Source organism: Mytilus edulis, chromosome 6, assembly GCF_963676685.1.
Source record: "Mytilus edulis chromosome 6, xbMytEdul2.2, whole genome shotgun sequence".
Lineage (NCBI taxonomy): Eukaryota > Metazoa > Mollusca > Bivalvia > Mytilida > Mytilidae > Mytilus > Mytilus edulis.
In genome coordinates this window covers 28,309,603-28,330,899 of record NC_092349.1, presented here as the reverse complement: position 1 = coordinate 28,330,899, position 21,297 = coordinate 28,309,603, and the positions used below count along the sequence as shown (strand labels likewise).

At 31.7% G+C, this 21,297-nt stretch overlaps 1 protein-coding gene and 1 pseudogene across 1 annotated transcript; both read right to left on the bottom strand.

Annotated features, from left to right (window-relative positions):
* Positions 1 to 391: 391 nt before the first annotated feature.
* Positions 392 to 952, bottom strand: LOC139526328 (uncharacterized). The gene has a single exon (XM_071321461.1). The coding sequence runs from the start codon at positions 950 to 952 to the stop codon at positions 392 to 394; it is 561 nt and encodes a 186-aa protein (XP_071177562.1).
* Positions 953 to 7,971: 7,019 nt separating this feature from the next.
* Positions 7,972 to 10,602, bottom strand: LOC139526050 (uncharacterized; annotated as a pseudogene).
* Between the last annotated feature and the right edge of the window lie 10,695 nt (positions 10,603 to 21,297).

Sequence of the window (21,297 nt, the reverse complement as noted above, 5' to 3'; positions counted from 1 at the left end):
GTTACAACTTTATTGACGAAAAAAATCAGCAAATTTTGCAGAGTTTGACAGTTCTAGTTCCGAGGATGAACAGGCTCTGATAGAAACGTAATGCGTCTGGGTCACTGAGATTATTTAGGTGGAAATTGAAATCTCCGGTGAAAAGAATGTTATGCGCAGGTACTAGAATAATATTTTGATCAAGGTATGATTCGTAATCCTCAAAGAAAACAGTATTGCGAAAACCATTAGATTTATATGGTGGGGGTCTGTATATTACACACAGACGAATATTAAAATCTCCAGAATGTACAGAGAACTCCATATGCTCAAAGTGAGTAAAATGTTTTTCATGGATGTTCAATCGTTTTATGCAAATATCCCCTTTGAACAGAAGTGTTATTCCACCGCCTCAACGATCACTACTACTGTGATGTATTATGCTGTATTCAGATTGTACTGGGTCTTGAATAACACATCCATCAAAGTTAGAACCATGCCATGATTCCATGATAGCCAGAATATCTAAATCATGAGAAGTCGCAAAATCACAAATGGCTAGAGCCTTGTTTTTAACACGTCTGCAGCTTAGAGTGACAACCAGCATGTTACTTTTGGAATAAGTTCTGATATTGGGAATCATATTCACTGATGCAAGAGTTATTGGGCGATCAGAGTTTCTTCCCGTGTATATCCCAAAAGGTCTGTGACCTACACATGTCATGATATTACTTGTTGACTCTATATCAGTAGGTGTGCTTACTATTATATGATTATAGTCACAGTTGTTCAGATCTTCGATTTTATTAAAGTTAATGCCAATTTGGCTATTTTTATTCACCTTGAGATATCTATTACTTGTCAGAGCTGTAATTTGCCGTATCACACGCGGTTCTGCCCGTGTACCTCGTTTGGTCCGACGTGACGATGTGGTGAGAAACGATCCTTGACAGCTAAATGGCTGAGTAATCATCGATGTTATTGTATTCAACAATGAAATGATTAATTATCAAACTGAATCACTATAAATGTTTATCAAAATCCACAATTTTGTTTATAACTAGTAATGGATTGTAAATCTGAAAAAAAAAAGTTTCACTAGTTTGCGTTATTAATTCACACAAATTTCAATAATAAATTCACTGTAATGGGAGCATCCACTAATCGCTAACCACAGTTGAATAATTAGATTGCATTGCCAAGAAATCAAATTATAACTCAATTAATGTCAATTGACCAATTGTGAACTTATCATTTCTGAGTTCCAAGTGGTTTAGATGAAATCATAACTTCGTAAATTTCACGCACGTCTTTACGGGTTTGGTGGCCATTATGGAAATCTGTATTTTTATAAGCAACACGACGAGGTCCAAGGTTTGCTCTTCCGATGCATATGCAATCCTCCCTTCCATTGTTTTCTAAGATGAACTATACATTTTTATGACCTTTTTAATCCCGAATACTGAATAACTTTTCTATGACTGTTCCGTAACTATTTCGTCACGTTTGGAGTGCATTTTATTTCCATTATTTTGGTTCTTTGGAGGAGGGAAGAGACAACTCTTGGTATCATGGAATTGTTTGTATTATGAACGGATTAGAAATACATGGTATAAGTATTGTATTTTTTAAGTTCATTTATATGTCTTGGAGTTTAGTATGACGTCCATTTTTCACAAACCTAGTCCACATTTTTGTTTAAAGACCAGCTTAAGCCCGCTAACGTCTATGGCATTTTCTTGCTGTGATAAAAACCAATTGGTGGACTTCGTTTTTTTTTTCTGCTCCTTGGGGGGATTGATGTCTCTGCTTACTATTCCACATTTCCATACTCAATTGTTTACTTCAGTATGGTGTTCAAGTCAAATATACTCAACCTGTATTGATCAGTTTCGTCTTACTTATGTTAATTACAATAAACATCACACATTTTGTAAAACACGATGTCCGTCCTTTCAAATATTAAGACAATGCTAGAACAAACTAAAACGAATTATGAAGTCTGGATCCTGTATTTACTGTTTGTTCTTGGCTATCATATCAATTTTCTATATTGCTTTTAGACTATAAGTACCTCTTTTGAATTGTAGTGCAGTTTGTCATCTATATATTAACTTGTATGTATTGTATAGTGCATATGGTATATGTTTTGCTAAATACTGAAGGTACTAGCTTATAGGTGACCCTGTAATTGCGTACACCCTGGTCCCTTTGGTCTATAGTAGATATAGTAGATATAGTAGATACAAATGTAGTTGTTTTAATTGCAATCATACAACATCACCTTAAGTTTAACTAAGTGCTGTTATCATGGTTATTAGAGCAAACATGTAGGAGTGGGATGATGTGGACAACATTTGATTTAAACACCTGTCCACAACTAAAAATATCTAAAATTGTTCAAACCTGACCCTTGTCTGTTAGGTTAGATAAGGAAGGTTGAAAAAATCTCTTTTTTAATGGAAAAAATATAGAACAAATATATAGGTAACTAAAAATGATAGAACGAGTTGTCTTGCATAGAAATCTGCTAAATATAGAATTAAGAATATGTGGTATGGTTGCCAATGAGACAATCCTCCAAAGAGACCAAATGACACAGATAATCTAGTTTCATTGTACAATTGCAAAACTAGTATGTATTCTACAGAAAAAACAATAATATCTGAATTTTAAGGTATACAAAACATTACAAGGATATTGATTTAAGCTCAAAATATCTTAAATAGCATCTAATGGCGTACACGGCATCAGTTCACATTATTTGGAAAACAAACTATATGAGCTGATAGACAACTCACTGGCAGCCAATCAGAAGACGTGTTACATCCAACATTAAACTATGTGTAGTAAGACTCCACCACCTATAATTTCAATTAAAAAATGTGACCTCATTGTGTTTGTTTCGAGAAAAATCAGGAAATGGAGTTTTGAATCAAAATGAAGAAGTAAAAATCAAAAATAAATCATCTAATAAAAAACATCAAATTTCTTGATAACTTTTATACATGTACTCCTGTGCCAAACACAAATAACTTTTCTGCAGAAAAAAAACATAAAAGATCTATTCAACCTTAATTCACCTATGCTTGATTTTTTTTCAAATCAAATAAAGGGTAACTGTACATCAAGTTTAGTTTTTAGAAAAGTGTTATGCGATGTTAGTTGTTCAATCTGATATGTTTTCCCCTAATGGGTTGTTAAAATCCTTAAACATTTGAAAGATACCCAGCAAATATAATTATTGCAATAACTGTTATCCTTGAATTTCCGATTATCATTTCCATAATACAGGGAGGCATTCAAGCATGGTTTCTTAAAAGTAAAGTTATATTCGTCTCTAAAAGTCTTAATAACATGTACAATTGTTTGTGTTGTTTTTACAGACATATATGTGTACTGCATTATAAGATATAATTTGAAAAGAAAAAAAAGACGAAAAATAGATAAATTGTTTGGTTCAATTCTTTATAACATTCTAAAAAAATGTTGGATGTAACGTGTCTTCTGATTAGCCGACGGTGTTTTGTTAAACAGCCTATAGTCATAATTTACGTCATCAACGTTTTTTCATGGTTTTCTCCGGTTTAAATTGGAATTTAGAATTAAATTATAAGAAATAATTGTAATATTTTTTTTCTGTTTGATCAAATTAACATTAAAGTGTAATTATTGATTTTATAAAAATTGATAATTACCACGTGAATCACTGTTTACATTTACTCGGAAGAAATTGTAAAAACTTCTTTTCGATTGGTCAATTTGTTACCTGGATACAGGACGCTCTTATATATTTGTTTGTTTCGGGATTCGCGGTACATTTGAAATTTTTCATTGAAATTATTTACCCTCCCACCCGCCGCATATAACTGTGTTAGTTATGAATTTTATTGTATTTTATGTACTTATTTATAAGATGTGCTTGTGTATACTGTGGCTAGCTCATGTGTTTATTTGAGCTGTTTGGATGAATACATTTATCATTTCTAATGGCTAGACGCTATAGTTGCTCTTTAACATTAACTTTACATGTTATATGTGACTGCCAGTGGTATAGTCGAGTGTTTGTCCTGTGCTGTGAAATATATCTGTTTGTCTTGTGTATATATTGTGCCATAATAAAATTGAGTAACTTTGATTTCTTTTGTGAGAAGCCTGGTAATTAATGTGGTGCACACTTTAAAATAACTCGCTTCGCGCAATATTTAGTGTACACCACATTTTTTATGTTATTTTTTCATAGACAGAAAAAATATTACAATTATTCCTTAATTATTATTAAACACTTATTAGACAACACACAAATAAATTTTGAATCCATAAAAGGTTTTATTTAACCACGCATTTTGAAGGGTCTATCGGAGTTTCTTAGAAGAGAATAGTAGACAAAAAATTGAAAAAATAGACCAAACAATACTGAATAATGGGGTGCCTATAATAATAGAATAAAATTGAGAATAGAAATTAGGAATATACTGGTAATATACATGTAGGTAAATCAAATTTAAAGGTTTGAAAAATAATGGAATTAAATATCATGAATTCAAAACCGACTACCCGTTTCCTTGCCCTCTCTACAAGGTTTTCATCTAAAAGTGTTTTTTTCTCAACATCTATAAAGGAAAAATTCCAGTTAATATATATTAATTAACAATAACAAAGGAATTGAACAACACATAGCAATTACATTTGAAAATGCCTGTACCAAGTCAGGAATATGACAGTTCTTGTCCATTCGTTTTTGATGCGTTTTGTTATTTGATTTTGCCATGTGATTATGGACTTTCTGAATTGATTTTTCTCTAACTTCAGTGTTTTTGTGATTTTACTTTTTACACATCCAGGTTTTCAGGATGGGTTAGGCAATCATCATCACACAGCGAGGTAAATTTACTGTCTTGTTTAGATCATATTATGAATTTAAAAATTTTGAAGGAACTAAGGTTCCAAATTTTTATGGCGATGTTGAACTTAGTTTATATATCAATGACATATACCAAATTGTTTGTAATTGCGTTGACAAGATCAACAAGCGAAATATATGTATGATGTTTTGGCCGTGGTTGCATCGGCGGCTTCTATATTCTGTTAAAGTGTTCGATTAGTGTAGTTTGTGATTATCATTTTAACGAAGATTGTTTGACCCTGCTCCTATGTCAAGGTTTACTGCCTTGACACTTTTCCTAATCACAGTGATATTATCACTGTAAGAGGAACCACATAACACGAGAAGTTAATACTATCTGGTATTCAGTTTAATCGGGAATTTGAATATTTTCCTTTTGATTTCACAGCCATATATGTTTTACTACAATATACAATTTCTTCTAGAACATATGTTGGAGTGTCACCTAGTTTGTCGCCTGTCGCACCATTTAGATTGAATGTAACACTACATTTTTGATTGGACAATTAAGGGTTGCTGATGCAGATACTTGTATAAGTAATTGATAGGGACTACAAGTTTTGGATACAAACCTAGTTCTCTGGTTATTTCTAACGAATTGCTCTTGATCGTACGCGTGTTGATCTAGGTACATAGAAAAACTGTAATGTTAAGCTCCAACATACAGGAGCTAACACGTTGCTCTAGCGAGCGTGTTGAGCCTAACTATATATATGATCTGAATGGTTCATTATAAAAAAAACCAGACTGAAAACATAATATATTACTCAAGCGTGAATTTAATAGTAGTTGTTTGAAACGCTCTTTGTAATCATAGACTCATCCATTAATGACGTTTCATTAATATGCAATGATAAGTACCCTTGAATGACCGAACACATAAATGTGAACAGTTTTCGGTACCGTAGATATAATTAATTGTTAAAAGATGTATATGTTAGTGGCGGCAATAGGTGAAATTATGCAGTAAGCTTAAATGGTAGACAATAAGGTAACGCCAAGACATGACTGCCTGATAATTGTAGACATTACGTGTATTTCCTGAAATCTAATGATGATTATTCAACCTTTTGCAAAACATCATTTCAGTAATTAAGTGAGTTTTGTGAATTTTGTTTTATCTTCCAAGTACATGTACATTCGGAGAAGTATTCTTGTTGTTAAAACTAATGTTTCAATTATAATTCAAATATTACTATACATTAAAATAACAGATATTCAAATTTGATTTGCTTCCCATAATCAACTTGCATTTCTTTTTGCGTATCAAAAAATTAAATGTTTCAAACATGCGAATCTAATGAAAGTAGGGTTAATTAAAAAGTCTGTCGAAAATTTATTTGTAGAAATTTTACACTTTACAAGGCGAGATAGTTTTGGTCTTGCCAAAAGTAGAGACATGTAGGACATCTGGCATGTTTCACTTCTCAATCTTGATTATTATTAGTTGATGGACATGATACGGAAGAAACATTTCTTGTATCTTTGCTATCAAAATTTATTTAGAGAAAACAAGAAACATAATTTACTCAAGACAGTAAAATGATCTCATGGCACATAATAAAGTTTAAACTTGATCATCCACAGAAAAGCGGCAACTATAGACTACTACAATTCAAAACATTTTGCCAATTTTACCCCTGAAGATAGTTGAAGGTCCTGATTTACTATTATATTTTTAGAAATTTATTTATAACATAACTTTTTCTGACGTTGATACATTCGTATGATGCACAGTGGATAATTTTACTGTGCTGTCGTAAATCAATTTGAGGTGTTCGTCGATATTCTTTGGTTTACGTGTTGTTTGTGCTATAATATTATGTATTCATGTCTTTCTCAGTCCTGAGTAATTGCCGTTTTATTTGTATTGTATTCTTGTCACGTAATTTTGTCATTTTAGCGGTATTTTTAACATTGCCATATAATCAGGAGGTTTTGCTAGCCATTAAACTGGATTCTGACCGACATTGTTTTTGTACCGAGTCAGGAATATGGTAGTGGTTATCAAATAGTCTGTTTTAAAGTAATTTTGCAGCGGTTCAGTGTTTCTGTGGTTCCGCTGTTTTCCTCTTACAGTTGATGTGTTTCCTTAGATTTGTTTCAGTTCAATCGAATCATCACTATTGAACAGAGGTATACTAATTTTGTCTTGTGATAAATACCATGTGATTCAAACAATTTAATAATGACTTTGCAAATATGTCTCATGATTAGATTACATAGAACTATTTCTGTAACCCTGGGACTATTGTAACATAAATAATACGTATTAACGAGGCCCAATCTAAAAGAATTATGAAAAATCTGACCAATAACTATGTCTGAATTTTTTCCTCAATTCCTATTTAAGTATAATGAATGGATTAAGCTAAAAAAATATATACCTTACCTTTATTGTAGTAACGGGAGGGACATGCTAAAATAGGGCTAATATTATAATGGATATATAGTAAAAATTGCCCTGAAATGAACTAAAAGTGAATTTAAAAAAAAAACTGTTCAATAACTAATTTTATTTTTCACATATGACATGCATCAAACATCACTCTTTCCATTCAAAGTCAGAAAACCAGGTGTTGCGGGGGAAACTTTTGATAGGGGGGCTCTCAAAACCCACATTTTACCATTTTTTTAAATGGAAATCAAGATATCAAATCAAAATATCCACAATTAATTTTTAAAAATGTAATAAGTTGTCTCTTTGTTATCCCTGATCAACAAAACTGTTACTATTAATTAAAAAAACATGCTTAAAAGGTAAAATTTCACTAGGAGGGGCGTGGGGGTGGTGGGGTGGGGTGGGGTGAAAAATTTCAAGAGTCATATATTATCATATCTTCACAAGCAAAAATTAAATAATCAAAAACAACTGAAATGAAATATGGAAATGTAAATAAAACAAACTTATAATACATACATAAAAGAATGCATTTAAGTTGAAAGAAATAAAAAAAAATGGTTTATTGGGTTTTGTCATTTTTGTACGGAGAATCTCAAAACTTTTTTTATTTTTTTTTATTTTACACATAGAAAATATCAATAGGAATTGAATTGTACATTTTTATTTGAAAAAAAATAGATTCCTAGTCCTCTGATGGTCCTGGAATAACTGTCAAATCAGGTTCTTCTGCATCAGCTAAAATATACAATTGAGCTCAAATTGCATCTTGTAAGAAGACCTATCTGGAAACATTCAATATAATGAATAAAATTGGAAAGAAGGGATGTAATAAAACTGTTTTGTTTTTTTTGTTGTAATCCACTGTCATATGAAAAAGTAATGGAAACACTTTCTTTTTGTTAAATCTTCAAAATACATTTTGATTTCAAAATTCTTTCTTATTTTGATATTGTTATATATTGGATAATTGGATATTTGAAAATTGTATATTTGGATATTTGAGAAAAAAAATAATATTAGATGTGAAATACAAACCACAAAAGAGAGTAACAGTATTATAAATAATTTACCAATAATGTTAGCAGGGCAATTTCATTAATGGAAATTAGTCGTTTTCTTTCATTGTCAAAATTATATTAAAAGGTGGTTCATCATGAAAGTTCAATCATATTCCCCAAACATCTATGTTGTCAAAAAACTCTAACAAAAATTATCTTTCTTTGTTAGAAAATAGTAAATCCCAAATTAATCTATTATAACTATAATTTTATATCAAATATTTTGAAATATATTTTATATACCGGTAGTGCTTTGATAATATGTTGTAGGAACAATTATTGTTTTTTTAGAATTCTTATTGAAAATGTATAGATAAAAGATGGCTAATGTATATTTGTAAACCCATTTAGCTATCTTAAGAACAATTTATACATACCAATGACATTTGAGCAGTAAGTGTCCCCTTCCTTGATTTCATGACTTCTTGTTTCTGAAGATCTCTGACTTTTAAGTTTTAAACGTTGTAACTGTAAAATATAAGAAATAAACATTCCTTTGCATTGTTTCATTTAAAAAGTAAAGTATACACACTCTAAAGCATGAAAAATGTAATGTTTATTCACATAGTTATAATGATACAATAGGAAAATATTTTATATAAAATTTAAAAAAAACATCAATTTAGAGGATTTTTTTTTATTTAAAAACTTTCTATCTATATGATCAAAGGGATGTAACTCCCACAAAACAGGATTTTTAATTTTTTTTATCATGAAAATAAGAAATTTCAAAAGGCTGCATAAAACTATGTTTAGAATTTATCAATCTCCTTCAAAGTCATTTAATGCATAAAGATTGTGTTCAAATGAAAATTCTGAAATGTTTTTAAATCAAACCTTAAATTCCTTAGTCTTTGCTACAGTCCTTTTCCTGTTAACATCCTTGTCTCTTATTGCAGCTGTTACTGTTGTGGCAATTCCAGGACTAAGACCAAGCTCTTCATGGACCTGAAAAAACACACACAAGAACTTGGGAGCTGTGTCTTACATTGTGTATGATAACATTTCACAAAGCTACCATCCTAAACAACATTTATATTATTCTTTTTGATATATTTTTTCTATGTATGTGCCTGTTTCAAGTAAGGAACCTGTAATTCTGTGGTTGTCGTTTGTTTATGTGTAACAAATTTGTTTTTTGTTCTTTTTTTTTTTTTTTTATAAAAATAAGGCTGTTAATTTTCTCTGAATTGTTTTACATTGGCTTGGCTCATTGTTGAAAGCCGTATAGTCACCTATATATATAATTGTTAATTTCTGTGTCAATTTTGTCTCATGGAGAGTTGTCTCATTGTCAATCATACCACATCTTCTTTTTTATATCTATATGAGTTTCATGTGATTATGGTTTATCTTTCAACTTAACCTAATTAGTGAACCAGTTTTACAGTTTTTTAAGTTTATAAACCATATGATCTGTTTAAAAAAGTAATTTGATGAATGTTTTCATATTACTTTATATAAATAAATTATTAGTACCTGTGCAACATATTTGTAGCCTTTATTTTTTTGACAAACAGCAGCAGACAATCTGTGAGCTAAACTTCCACTCTCACTGTAGTGCTTGTCTTTTAAGGCCTTTGATCGAACAGTGTTGTTAAAGCTTTCATTAGGATTACTGGAATCTAGTTTGCTCAACTTTCCCGGGTCAAGGTCTGTAAACACTTTTAAAAGATCTTTTTTCAAGTTTTCATCTTTCACATCTGCACCCCATGGTAGATTTATATGCTTTGCTGTGGGTTTGTTTTTCATTTGGCACCAATCTCCACATCCATCATGATTACCAAACTGGTGTAGCACTACAGATGGTAAACTGTTCTTTATTCTGTCTGAGTCACCTTTGTTTTGGGCTAACATGAAAGAAAAGCTTTTTTTAGGAGATCAGTAATGGTTTTTACAGAGAGTTCTTTATATTTGCCTTTTATTTTGTGGAGCCTATTTGATATGTTCTTCTTTACATGATTGATGTCACTGACCTTTTCCAAACATGAGTCGACTTTACATCTTGCCCGATTGAATGCTGTGCAATCGTCATCTCCTATAAGTGTAATTACCGGGGTATCTTTCTTTTTGGCGTCTTTGAGTATTTCCACAATCATGTCTGGTTCCATAGATTTGGCTGAGCCACACCAATTCTTACGACATTTATGTGTTGTTGGTAACCGTTTTTTTTAATTTTGCCACATCACATTTTCTGCATCTCTTGTATCGAGCACTATAGCCAACAACCTTTCCTGTTTTTTTCCCAATCATGGAAGCTGTTCCTACAAAAAAAGTTTTCCATTGAATATTTTTTTTATGTTACTGGATTTCATTAATTACGTGTTACACCCACTTTCATGTCAAAAGGAATGTAGCTCCTCAAATATAATTGTTTTTTTTTCTTCACATTATTGTACCCTTCGTAAAAATAGTTGATACCAAGAGTATGTTTAATGTATTTTTATAACCCTGTTCATTTTTATACGCATGTTTTTTTTTTCTACTGGTGGAAAATATTCTTTCTTACCTCTATGCCATTTTCAATTTTGTTTTGCCAACAAACATAAACATATTCTACATACAATTTTCCTTACTTACAAAAAAAACAAAAGAGAACAAAAATAGAAGATGTGGTATGATTGCACATGAGACAACTCTCCACAAGAGCCCAAGATGACATAGAAATCAACAACTATAGGTCACTGTACGGCCTTTAACAATGAGCAAAGCCAATACAGTATAGTCAACTGTTAAAGGCCCCAAAGTGACAAATAAAACAATTCAAAGTGAAACTAGAAAACTAACAGCCTCATTCATGTAGAAAACAAGAATGTGTCCATAGAACACGGATGTCCTATCCTAACTATCATATTTTATGTTCAGTGGACTGTAAAAATGGGATTAAAACATTAATTTGCCAATTAAATAAGAAAGAGCATATAAAAGGGAACATCTGTACTTAGTTTCAAGTTAATTGAACTTCAACTCCAAAAAAAATACTTTAGACTGAAAACTTTTACCTGAAGCGGGACAGACAAATGGAGGAACAAACGCAAAGACTAGAAAACATAATGGCCATCAATGGGGCATAAAAATAAACAAAAATAAATATGTACCATATCAATAAACCACAACAACTGATTCACAGGCTCCTGACTTGGGATGGGCACATCCTGTCTATGATAATTCTTCAATTTCATTTATTTTAATATATGTTGTTGCCTACAGCTATAACATGTATAAAATTCATTTAGCTTATTTTTCATTTTCTGTCAAAATCTAACGAGGTCAAGGTGAATTTTGAATATTGTCTGAAGAAGTATACATTTTGTCAAAGAAACCCGTAAAAAGTAAACAAGATGGATAACATTGAATTGTTATAATTTCTTTAGCCAAATTCTTTTGCAAACGATGAATCTTTTATCGCAAACAGTTTTTTTTTTGCAAAATGTGTAAAAATGGAGGCTGCCAACGGAAACCCTGCTTCCAAGAATGATATATCTGTTCAATATTTCTTAGTTTTAAGAATTAATTAAGTTTTTTTTAGTTTTGGTATGACATGTAAACAGATCATAATACTTCCATAATAAGATAGGTAATTTATAAAGATATAGCTACCAGACAAACTATTGTAACACCTTCCTGAGCCCCTTCTCTGATAAGCTCCGTCTGCTGATGCTGTTATTCCAGTTACATTAATAGGGTCACACACAGGATTAGTGTTATCTGTTGAAGCTATTCCACTACTGGCTGTTGCAGTTTCTGACCCACTAGCAATGGCATGAATTGCATTAATGTCATCATTATCTGCTTGTAAAGTACCTGAAATGAAAAAAATGATTGAAGAGTTAAAAGATAAAAGCACTACATATGGACAGCAACCTACAACAGGTCTGACAATGTCTGATTCCTCTGAAAATTTAAGGGAATATAGATCTTGACCCCATGTCAAATTTATACTAATTGCTTTAGTTTCAGAGTTATAAGCCAAAAACTGCATTTCACCCCTATGATTTATTTATAGCAATGGCAGCCATGTTTGTTTTACAAAACAGAAAATAAAACACAAACCTTGTACTAAATAAGGATAATTAAGACTTAGTTTGGTGTTCATTGTTTCATAGCAGGTTTTTTGAAAGTTAACAAACTCAAATAATAGACAAATTACATGTGAACAAAGCCAGATCTAGCGAGCCTCTTGTTTATCATATGAATAAAGTCCTATTTTTCTTTAAAGACTGACATATAAAAACTTATGTTGCATTAATTAAGATTTAAACTTCAATTCATGCTCATTCAAAATAGTGCTAATTTTCACACAACAAATCACATTCACATTAATATTCATGAAATGTGTAGAGTGGTTCAATCCTTTGTAGATTAATATTCAATACTAGAAAATATCAGGCTTACACAAATCTGTCATTAAGTAGTCATCATTGATTTACTCGCAAGTTTTGTTAGCAATCCCTCCTCAAACAAAGCATTGTCTACGGACTGTTGTGCTATATGTTCTATTATAGGCCCAACCTCTTCACATCATCTTCTTATCAGGCTTTCACTGACATTTGGCAAATTAAGTGACGTAAATAAATTATTAAGTTGTATTAGTCCTATTCCACTGTGGTACATACCTAATTTTCATTTAAAAAATTGCAGTATTTGTATGTGTCAATACATTTATGTACATATAGGAATCTGATGTACAGTAGTTATCATGTGTTTATGTAATTTATACATGTTTCTCGTAACTCGTTTTTATATAGATTAGACCGTTGGCTCCGTGTTGAAGGCCGTACATTGATCTATAATGGTTTACTTTTATAAATTGTTATTTGGATGGAGAGTTGTCTCATTGGCACTTACACCACATCTTCCTATATTTAATATATATATATTTTAAATCTAAAAATTTGAACAACAGTACTAATATAAGATGACATACTGCAGTTGTGCTATATGAGCAGTAAAATTGCATCGACTGTATATTCATCTGTGATTAACAGTCAGTGATCGTACATGTATATCCCCTTGTTTATGACGTAGACAATGGGTTTCTGTACAGTTTAATTGATGACGTTAATAAAATATACAGGTTGGCGGAAATTTTAAGCCTTTCGCTTAAAAGTAAGAAATGATAGTTTCTACTCTAAACACGTCAATTCGATCAGTTATAAGAGTTGCAGTATATAAAGAAACAGCAAACCTTGTTTCGAAATATAAATTTTATTTGTACTTGGCTGGAAAAAAACTTTTTCTCACCACAGTCTCGCTTTCTATCTGCTTCTACATGTTCTAAGTCTTGTACAAATAACATTGATATTTCGAGACATCAAAAGATAATAACCAAAGGCTGCAAAATTTTCCTAAAACTACTAATACTGGGGCAGCAGCCCAACAACAAGTTACCCGATTGGTCTGAAAATTAAAGGGCAGATAGATCTTGACCTAATGATCAATTTTATAAGAAAAATAAGCCAAAAACTGCATTTTAACCTATGTACTATTTTTAGCCATGGCTGCCATCTTGATTGATGGGGGGGGGGGGGGGGGGGGGGGCATCCGACACAATTTTTAACAAGATACCCTAATGATATACGCGATGATTGTGGACAAGGATGGTTAAATTTGTCTTAGTAGTTTGAGAGGAGAAGATTTTTGTAAAAACCACGATGGACGCAAAGTGATGAGAAAAGCTCACTTTGCCCTTTTTACTAATTATGTTTACTTAAGATCTTGTCTTGAGCTGATAGACAATTTAATTTTTATGTGGTGTATTTTTATTAACAATTAGCAATAATGATCAGTATATCTGGACAACTGATCCGTCAAATTAATTGCTATTTTTTTTTAAAGAAACAAAAGTATTTAATGATTTCAATACACAAATAATATAAATATAAAAAGTCTGGTTAAACAGTTATATATATTACAAGGAGACTATATCAGACCCTAAATAAGAATAGGTTTGTTTACCCTAACGCTACCCACATGTACCTTGAAAATACTACCTACTTAAAAAAATCTTTTATTGTGCTAATGTGAAAATATTTATTTTTATTCAGATAGACATGAAGACTTATAAACATTGATACTTAAATTTCTCTTTGCCAAAAGAAAAAAAAAAGAAATAGCCTACGTACTAGCAACAAATATACCCACTGTCTCGATGCATATGTTGGGTAGGGTTTTGGCAAACCAAAATATTTCTAAGTGTGGCCTCATTCTGACACCAAATTTACACTGATTTTGGGTACCCACATTATTTATGTATGTGCCTGTCCCAAGTCAGGAGCCTGTATATTCAGTGGTTGTCGTTTGTTTATGTGTTACATATTTGTTTTTCGTTCATTTTTTTACATAAATAAGTCCGTTAGTTTTCTCGTTTGACTTGTTTTACATTGTCTTATCGGGGCCTATAGTTGTTAATGTCTGTGTCATTTTGGTCTTTTGTGGATAGTTGTCTCATTGGCAATCATACCACATCTTCTTTTTTATATGATTGCCAATGAGACAACTGTCCACAAGACACCTAAATGACACACAAATTAACAAGTAAAGGTCACTGTACAGCCATCAACAGTGAGTCAAAGCCCATTCCGCATACATGTAGTTAGCTTCAAAAGGCCCTGAAAGCTATATCATAATTATGTCAAAAAATTTAATCACAATTCCAATTCAGACAGTATCAAGCTGGAATAATTATATTGTGTCCAATATTGCCCCAATTGTTCAGGGTTTGATTAGCGCTCAATGAAGCATTTTATTCTACTGTGTAAAGTACCTTTTCACTGGGTGATGTAAGATTTTGTAAATTTAATTTTGTATTTCTTACATTCTTGCCTGACAGAAAAAAAACCAACAAAAAGCAATAAACTAAAGTAACGATGAAAGTCCGTCGGAAGAGGACGATAATTGGCTGACCCGTGTTAAGAGAGAGCCATATCTGTTGCACGTTAAAGACACCCTTGTAGATTTCGAAAAAGAGTAGGCTAATGCTACTACAAGCATGACAAGGCAGCACTCGCAAGACATCATAATTATTTGCAGTCTGGGAATTGGTACTAGGTAAACATGCTACATGTGAATATAAAGTATAAATATACAGGGTGTGTAGATTTTATTTTTGCACTTACCAGTTGCAAGTTTGGTGTTGACATCAAATATCCTTGGCCCATGGGATGAATTGTGGGTTTTGCCCATGGCAACACGTACAAAGTCATTACAGTTATAACAACGAACAATCAGGTGACCACATAAACCAGCAGGCAAAATTCCAATTCCATCTTTTAACTTCAATGTAATGTCACATCTAGAACATCTCATATTATCAAAAAAGGTTTGAATGTCAATCACATGTCTGGTATAACCTATTGGCTTTAATTTTCCAGAAAAATAGAACTCATTTATCTCATCAAACGATGCAGAGGATTGATAAGTGTGGTCATGATGATGTTGGAAAGAACCTGGTGTATTAAAAAGATGTATCAAAATCGGGTGTAAAAGATGTATCAAAATCGGGTGTAAAAGTAGTATCAAAATCGGGTGTAAAAGTAGTATCAAAATCGAGTATAGATGGTGTATTAAAATCAGTTGTTGATAAATCGGGTCTAGAAATGTTGTCTAATCTGTTGTTGTAAGTCTCTGCCTGACAGTTTTTCAAAAACCGACCGTTCTTCTTTCTGCTAGGCATGTCGTCTGGATATTGTTTACATTGCCGTAAATGGCGCGAAACTATGTCGTAAACAATAATAACAGTATAAATGTAAATAAAATATAACTACGATCAAAAATAGATTTATTTTATCATTTTAGTGCCTAAAGTAATCAGAAAAGGTATTGCCTACATTTATTTTATGTCTTATATTATAACCGTTAAACCAACTACCGAAAACTGCCCGAGTTGCGCATTATTCAAAAACGCGTTCTAGATCGGGCCTCGTTAATGCGATAGAGTAGTTGCAAAACCCATTTTTTTTTTTTTTTTTTTTTTTTTTTTTTATCCAACATACAAATGTATATAAATATACAACAGTACAATTATCAAACAGTAAGCTCATATATATGAATGTAATATAATACAACCTATCAGAAAATGTATAGAACTTGAAAATAACATTTTGTTGGGATTTTATAATTGTACCTTATTTAAAAGGACATACAAAAAAAAAGTATAGAGAATTAATAAATAAAGGAATTAAAAGATGATAAAGAAAAATAAAAAAAAATAAAAAAACAAAAAACAAATATAAAAAAAAAAAAAATAGTTTGATGTCTGCTAATGTTGTATAGTTGCTAATCCACCAAATTATCCTGTAAAGCCTCTTGGTAAATGCACCAAGCTTGATTAAACTTGTCAAAACATTTATTTTTAATTGATACATATGGGTGCACTCCTAACCTGTACAGCAAGTTAACTTGATAACCAGTCATTTGGACTGGTCAAAGTTAACCTGTGACCGAATATAGGACTGCTCTGACCAGTCCTAGGACCAAAATCTAGTTAACTTGAAAAGCGGACTTGGTCCTAGGACTGTTTTTATCTCTGCCAAAAAGTTAACTTGGAAACAGGTCCGCTATTGATATAAGTTAACTTCGAACCAGTCCTGTCATAAGTTAACATAAGTTAACTTCGGAACCAGTCCTGTCATAAAGTTAACATAAGTTAACTTGGAAACCGGTCCTGCCACAAAGTTAACTTCTGCTTGGACAAATCCGATCAAACCAGACCTGTTCCCAAGTTAACTTTTCACTGGTCTGCTCAAACACTAAGTTAACTTGTAACCAGGACCGCTCTTCGTTGATTTAAAAAAAAATATTTTTAATATCTTTGTTTCGTAGTATAAACATGCATCGAACATAAAGTAATTTGAAAATTAATACTTCCGTTTTATGAACAGGATTAAATACAAATATTTGAAAATAAGTACGCACAGAACGTAACACAAATTTATTTGTGATCTGACAATCTATCTATTATAAAAACGATCTCGGTCACAATGATAATAGGCACTGAATATATATATATTCCGAGATCAAATTCAATCATATAATGTATATTTTTGAAAAGAAGTATATTTGATGTTAGGTGTATACGTCCTTGTTAGTTATACATCCTTGAACTATGCAGCCATAATCAGCAATAGTTTAATTCATTTAGATAATGACTACAAATTTTTGTTCCCCTAAATCAAGGGTGCCAGCATGTCCTCTTTTTACTCAAAATACTGATATGTAACAAAATTTCAGTAGTTTTGATGCCTCTAGTTGACTTGTACAACAAAATTATTTGACCGCATCCACCAAAACTGACCATATATGCACTTTAATTTGTAAATATATACACCCGCATAGTAAATCAGCCATATTTTTTATGTCAGGATTCAATGTGTAATACAATCATGACAATGGACAGCAAAATTGCAATATAATAACAAAAAATTTTGGTTCGCATAAATTTAGGATACCAGCATGTCCTCATTTTATTCAAAATATTGATACGTAACAAAATTTCAGTAGTTTTGATACCTCCAGCTGACTTGTACAACAAAATTATTTGACCGCATCCACCAAAACTGACCGTATGTTCACTTTAATTTGAAAATCTATATACCGGTATAGTAAATCAGCCATATTTTTTATGTCAGGATTTAATGTATAATACAATCATGACAATGGACAGCAATATTGCAATATAATAACAACAAATTTTGGTTCGCATAAATTTAGGATACCAGCATGTCCTCATTTTATTCAAAATATTGATATGTAACAAAATTTCAGTAGTTTTGATACTTCCAGCTGACTTGTACAACAAAATTATTTGACCGCATCCACCAAAACTGACCATATGTGTACTTTAATTTGAAAATCTATATACCCGGACAGTAAATCAGTCATTTTTTTTATGTCAGGATTTAATGTATAATACAATCATGACAATGGACAGCAATATTGCAATATAATAATAACAAATTTTGGTTCGCATAAATTTAGGATACCAGCATGTCCTCATTTTATTCAAAATATTGATACGTAACAAAATTTCAGTAGTTTTGATACCTCCAGCTGATTTGTACAACAAAATTATTTGACCGCATTACCAAAACTGACCATATGTGTACTTTAAATGGTAAATCTATATACCCGCATAGTTAATCAGCCTTATTTTTTATGTCAGGATTTAATGTATAATACAATCATGACAATGGACAGCAATATTACAATATAATAACAACACATTTTTGTTTGCATAAATTTAGGATACCAGCATGTCCTCATTTTATTCAATATATTGATAGGTAACAAAATTTCAGTAGTTTCGATACCTCCAGCTTATTTGTACAACAACATTATTTGACTGCATCCACCAAAACTGACCATATGTGCACTTTAATTTGAAAATCTATATACCCAAACAGTAAATCAGTCATTTTTTTTTATGTTAGGATTTAATGTATAATACAATCATGACAATGGGCAGCAATATTGCAATATAATAACAACAAATTTTTGTTCGCATAAATTTAGGATACCAGCATGTCCTCATTTTATTCAAAATATTGATACGTAACAAAATTTCAGTAGTTTTGATACCTCCAGCTGACTTGTACAACAAAATTATTTGACCGCATCCACCAAAACTGACCATATGTGTACTTTAATTTGAAAATCTATATACCCGGACAGTAAATCAGTCATTTTTTTATGTCAGGATTTAATGTATGATACAATCATGACAATGGACAGCAATATTGCAATATAATAATAACAAATTTTGGTTCGCATAAATTTAGGATACCAGCATGTCCTCATTTTATTCAAAATATTGATACGTAACAAAATTTCAGTAGTTTTGATACCTCCAGCTGATTTGTACAACACAATTATTTGACCGCATTACCAAAACTGACCATATGTGTACTTTAAATGGTAAATCTATATACCCGCATAGTTAATCAGCCTTATTTTTTATGTCAGGATTTAATGTATAATACAATCATGACAATGGACAGCAATATTACAATATAATAACAACACATTTTTGTTTGCATAAATTTAGGATACCAGCATGTCCTCATTTTATTCAATATATTGATAGGTAACAAAATTTCAGTAGTTTCGATACCTCCAGCTTACTTGTACAACAACATTATTTGACTGCATCCACCAAAACTGACCATATGTGCACTTTAATTTGAAAATCTATATACCCAAACAGTAAATCAGTCATTTTTTTTTATGTTAGGATTTAATGTATTATACAATCATGACAATGGACAGCAATATTACAATATAATAACAACAAATGTTGGTTTGCATAAATTTAGGATACTAGCATGTCCTCATTTTATTCAAAATATTGATACGTAACAAAATTTCAGTAGTTTTGATACCTCCAGCTGACTTGTACAACAAAATTATTTAACCGCATTACCAAAACTGACCATATGTGCACTTTAATTTGTAAATCTATATACACCATGACGTACCAGCATAGTATTAATCAGTCATATTTTTTATGTCAGGAATCAATGTATAATATAATCATGACAATGGACAGCAATATTGCAATTTGATAACAAAAAAATTTTGTTCGCATAAATTTAGGATACCAGCATGTCCTCCTTTTATTCAAAATATTGATATGTAACAAAATTTCAGTAGTTTGAATACCTCCTGCTGACTTGGAAAACAAAAGTACCAACACTGACATGTCTGAATTCATTTGTACTATTTACAATGATTTTATAATAAAAAAAGTATACGAGGTTCTCTTCTTGGAATCTATTATGTCGGTTGATTGATTTTGTTTATAGTTAAACGTCAAGTGGCAACTATTTCATTGAGTATAATTTTAGGACGTCCCATATAAATATCGGCAATGACAAATCTCTCGATAAATCTGACGAATTTGACGAGATTTTTGATAGTTTTACCACACCGTATGCTTACGGACACTGTACAATTTCTGTTAGAATATTCTGCGGGAAATAGAATAGTAAATCCAATGCAAACAAGTTGAATATCAATGAAATATCCATGCAAGTATAAATTTATGCATAACGTAAAATTTAGGAAGGGACAGGTATACAACGGGGAACGAAGTAACGTAGACAATGTTGCCGATATCCCGTGATATAAGAATATTGTTCCGATGCGTTGAATAACCTTTCTATCCGCCTTCTAATAAAAAAACCTCTGTGTGATCGTATAGCCATTTTTTATTTATATAAGAATACATGTATATCAAATAAAAGAGAGCAATTGTATAATATCTAGTAGAGTCTAGCGAGTAAATAATAAATGATATCTGTGGTAAAACAATGCGAATGTTGTTTACATATTTTAATGAAAGCTCAAGTCTGATATGAAAACTCTTATAACGATAATCTGTCATAAGCAGACCTGTCCTCAGGTCTGGTCAATAGCAGACTTGTCCACAGGTCTGGTCAGGAGCAGACCTGTCCACAGGTCTGGTCTGAGGCAGACCTGTCCTCAGGACTGGTCAAAAGCAGACTTGTCCACAGGCCTGGTCTGGGGCAGACCTGTCCTCAGGACTGGTCAAAAGCAGACTTGTCCACAGGTCTGGTCTGGAGCAGACTTGTCGATAGGTCTGCAGCAGTCCTAAAAAAGCAGACCGTAGGTCTGGTCCACCAACGACGAAGTTAACTTTCTTGACTGCTTAAAAATTCTCAAGTTAACTTAGAAAGCAGTCAACAAGTTAACTCTAAGTTAACTTTTGTCAAGGTTAGGACCGCACCCATCTGTATCTTCTTCTCCAAAATATAATGATGCTTTATTTTTTCAATCAATGCTGTTAAACTTAATTCTCCTTTAAAATATCGTGTATTATAAATATATTGTTTAATCCAGAGAAAAATATTGTTTTGAGGGTCACCTTTGTACATTCGTGATAAATTTCCAAACAAAAAAATATCTTGTGTAAATGGTATACTAATACCATT